This window comes from Acanthisitta chloris, unplaced genomic scaffold (assembly GCF_000695815.1).
Source record: "Acanthisitta chloris isolate BGI_N310 unplaced genomic scaffold, ASM69581v1 scaffold3642, whole genome shotgun sequence".
Classification (NCBI taxonomy): Eukaryota; Metazoa; Chordata; class Aves; order Passeriformes; family Acanthisittidae; genus Acanthisitta; species Acanthisitta chloris.
Genome location: NW_008659707.1, coordinates 1 through 4,514, shown reverse-complemented (window position 1 = coordinate 4,514; position 4,514 = coordinate 1). Strand labels below are relative to the sequence as shown.

Below are 4,514 nucleotides of genomic sequence, written 5' to 3'. Positions count from 1 at the left end.
CAGATACAGGTGGGACTTAACCCACGACGGAGACTCAAACCACAACACAGATAACGGTGAGACTTAACCCACAGCAAGGACACAAACCCCAGTACAGGTGGGACTTAACCCACAGCGGGGACTCAAACCCCAGTACAGATGCAGATGGGACTCTACTCCCTGTACCAACTCAGGAATTTCACCTCTGTTATTTTCTGTGCCAACAGTCACATGGAGGCCACAACCACAGCCACCACCATGGCCAGGGCCACGTTCATGAGCACAAGCGCTCGCACCACCATGCCCACCCGCACACGGCGCGGCCCGAGGGCTTCCTGGAGGAAAACGACCCAGTGCTCAAGGGACTCGTGGCACTCGGAGGCATTTATGTGCTCTTCATCATTGAGCACTGTATAAGGATGTACAAGCATTACAACAAGCAAAAGGTACTCACTGAGATTGCATGGTGTCTAAAAACACATTGCCTGAAGTGACCTGAGGAGTGTTGAGGCATTGTCTGTGTGGTGGTTTGTTACTGAACATGTGCTGCTGATGTGTGTTCTCTCTGGTGATGTGTGAGGAGTCTATTTTCTAAAGAAGTTGCTTTTCTTAACAAGGTTATTTAGGAAAACAGTGTAGAAGTCTGGTGGGGGAAGTTGTAGCTTTCTGGCCAGATAGATCTTGGAGGTAGATCTCTTCCTCTAAAGCATCATTATTTTTTTGCTTCAAATTATGAAAAGCAGTATGGAAGAAAGAAGTGATTACTGAGCCAACAACTGTCAGACAATTCACAAGAAATTGAGCAGTATACCATTAACTAACAATGCCAGTGTGACAGAGAGATCCAGTTTTCCACACCAGAAAATGCTCACATTTGCAGACCTACTGCTTTCTGTAAATTGCCGCTCAACCTTTAGCTTGTCTCTCTAAAAATTACTGGATTTCTAGGGCTGAGAGCATGCTGTATTCATGATGGTGGTTTAAAAGGAGAGCAAGTCCCTCAGAGAGTGTGAGCGTGCATGATAATTCAATTTGAACTTTTGCCTTAATCATTTGACTTTGAGGAGAAAATTACTTTGGTGGAACTATAACTGCTTCTCCCAAAATTACTGTGATAAGTGATCAAGTTCTCTGTTTTTACATCAGACCTGCTGTCTCAGCTGGACAGGCAGCAAGAGGTTTTGTGTGTTGGAGGAGGCATTTCTGATAAAGGGATAAAAACTGTCACATACCTTCCTTGAGATTCATTAAATAATTAAATCCCCTTTAGCAAAACCATTATCACTGTTGTATGGGCTACAGATAGAGAAAACCTTGTTACTTTCTTAAAGGAAGTTCTAAGAGTATAAGAAAACTCAGGCTGAACAAATGAGAGGAGCTGTTCTTGCTGCATGTTTGTTTTCTTGAGCAAAGTAAGCAAATATAATAGCTGCTGCATACATGTGTTTCTAGACTGAGAGAGCAATCCTGGTCAGAATGTGCTCCCTCACTAATGTGAAATATCACCTGTGTGTGTTTGTGAGATTCTGTGGTGGGTAGTTAAGAATTTCTGCTGGGGTAGATATTGTTGCTGAGCCTTCAAAAGATCAATATTCTGAAGGAACAGACTTCTGTTACACATGTTACGAACTTAGTGTATTTAGAAGGGATTTTTGGACAACATTTCAGGTCCTTTTAACTCCATCAGTGTTGTTTTACAAACCAGCTGTTACCTCTTTTCTGTTGCAGAGTAAGCAGAAATGGTGCAAAAAGCCCCAGCCTGAAGACTCACCCATTGGAAGGAAACTTTCTGATCACAAGTTAAATAACAGGCCAGATGCTGACTGGCTGCAGCTGAAACCCCTCGCAGGTGGGCATTTCTGGTCACAATTTTCCCTCATTCTGAGGCTCACAGTAGCAGCATGTTCCTCTGGTATGGTATGTAGCATGTAACCTCTTGTACGGTTTTGCTGCTATTATGCAAATCATTGTTAATAAGACTTAATAGGCTTTCCCTATTAAATCTTTTTTGATTTTGTTTTCCTTAGATCTGAGAGCACCCTAAACACTTCCTAATGTGCCATACAGATGGTTCTCAGACTTCTGAAGCAGTCAGGTTCTGGGTGGCTGTGGTACTTGGGGAGTTTTTTGATTTGTTTGGTTTTGGGGTGGTTTTTGTTTAAGCTGTGCCTGAGTAGCTCAAAAATTAGATCAAAACTGAACACCCACACACCCTGAACAGGGATATCTGTTTCCCTTTGAAGATTCCAGCATCTCAGCAATTATAGTCTGGCTGAGGAGGCTAAATAGAATCTGTTTCTTTTCATAAATGCAGCTGAGTATCCTGAATATTCCTCAAGTATCCAAACCAACTTTCACATACTGTTCCTTCATGACAGCCTGTGAATGTTCATGCAGTGTGTACCCAGAAGGGACACCCTAGCCCCCTTCTCCCAGCCAGGAGGGGAGGAAAAGGACTTTGCTTCATAACCTTGCAGTTCTGTTGCCTGCATGGCTGCTGAGTTAATTTGTTCACAAAGAATCCATAGGCTGTATTTATACAAACGTTGGTTAATAGGAATGGTTAGTAGAAGGGACAGTTAGGACTGCAGCTTTCTCCTCTCAAACGATTTCAAATGGTATTTGGGACATTGACATAGAACATAAAGTCTTTCAGCTGCGTGGATGGTGGTACATAGGTTTGAAATGGCCTCACTTCCTTTTAAGGGGCAGTCAGAAGAATATTACTTCTGATAACATGGGGCACATACTGGTTTTGTTACAGTTCCTCTGCAAGTGTGCTCTGCTGCTCAGTAAATCATTGGCACTGCGGGTACTGGAAGCCCATGCTGAGTCTGAATTGTGAACTGCAGTGCTCCTACCACTTTGCTGAATGGCCATTCAGTTTCTTTTTAAGGCACCTCCACATGATGTTTAAGAACCTGTCTATCTAAAACACTTTGCTGATTAGGTACTGTGGTTTTTAATTCTTACTTGTTGTTCATTTTTGACTCTAAAAAGGGCTTTTTTGAATTATTGCAATCTAATAACTTCATTGTCCAGAGCTGCTTTCTTTTTCCCCCCCCCACTGCTTTTGTTTCCAGGAGCATAGATTGCCAGTTTCATTTATTTATTAATACTTAAATATTGGTAGACTTAAAATTCTGTATGTATTGTATTCATGTTGCATTTCTTTGTACAAACAGCTCTGATTGCTAGCGGGGCAATGAGGTACCTTGAAGGAGCTCATTGTGTGACCCAAGTGTCTGACACAGCTTTACCTAGTTTCTCTGTTGGTGACAGGTCATGGTATGCTTCAGTGAAGGTTCAGCTGTGACTTGTGTGGGCCTGTGTAGGCAGTAGCCAGTTGCCAGTTAAGGTTTCCTGAGCCGTTCAGATTCCATCTACATCATATAAGACATTATTATCATTCTGGCAACTCTCCTTTGCCAATGTTGAACCATAAACTTTGTCAGGAGCGAAATTACAGATACAAGCCTGGGCTGGGCTCAGGCTGGTTTTGAGTGCTGTGGATACAGTGCTGTTGCCTGATTGTGGAGACTTTTATATGCTGTACATGCAAAGTAGTTAAAAAACATGGCAATTTTTTTGCCTGTTGACAGCAAAGCTACTAGATTTGGATGTGTTAAAATACTGGGGAGCAGTTAATTCTTAGTTCAGTGATGCAGCAGTTGCTGGTGAGTTGTTAAATATGAGTCAACACAGTGTCTTTCCCAACTGGCTTCAATGCAGGAGCAGATGACTCAGTGTTATCTGAAGATCGACTGAATGAAACTGAACTGACTGACTTAGATGGGCAGCTGGAATCCCCTCCCAAAAACTTCTTGTCTGTAGAAGAGGACAACAACCTGCACCACTCTCACAACGATGTCTCCCATGCTGCACAAGAGCACGATCTGCACGACTCAGAGTATGACAGCCACGGCGAAGATAAAATGATAGCTAGAAAGCACAGTCACCACTGGCATCACAAACATTCCCATCATTCCCATGGCCACTGCCATTCTGGAAAAGACCTGAAAGATACTGGGATAGCTAACATTGCTTGGATGGTAATTATGGGAGATGGCATTCACAACTTTAGTGATGGCTTAGCAATCGGTAAGCAAAAGCACTGAGTGTTTCTCAACAGTTCCTCTTTACCTTTAGTAATTCTGCTTATGTTTACTTATCAGTGATCACAGGTAAGGCTTCTAGTCAGCTCCTGTAGTTACTGGCCTTGTTTAACCTTCTTCAGAGCAGAAATCAAACTGCTGTCAGTTGTAATGTTTCCCCATTGTTAATATTCTCTGCTATTGCTGCCAAAATTACTGTGTTGGTAGCAGTGACAGTAGCAATCCCTGCCAAGTAAAGATAGGTGCAGACAAACCTCCTTGTGTGTTAGTGGGCACAGGATTGCGTGTTTGTTGTTTGGGTATTTGCCCCAAAGTATTTGCCTTTGAGTTATAAATAAATGCCTTTCAGTCTTATTTATAATGATAGACAGTAGTAGTAGTACTATTTAATAATGCAGTGCTTGTAATAGAAACATAAAT

The 4,514-nt window shown here is 42.3% G+C and overlaps 1 protein-coding gene across 1 annotated transcript; it reads left to right on the top strand.

Moving 5' to 3' along the window:
* Nucleotides 1–206: 206 nt before the first annotated feature.
* On the top strand, nucleotides 207–4,080 carry LOC103797287 (zinc transporter ZIP10-like; the record flags this gene model as incomplete). The annotated part of the gene is made up of 3 exons (XM_009069488.1): nucleotides 207–425; nucleotides 1,708–1,828; nucleotides 3,712–4,080. Coding segments are annotated over 3 exons (709 nt in total), but the record flags the coding sequence as incomplete, so codon positions are not given.
* Nucleotides 4,081–4,514: the final 434 nt, after the last annotated feature.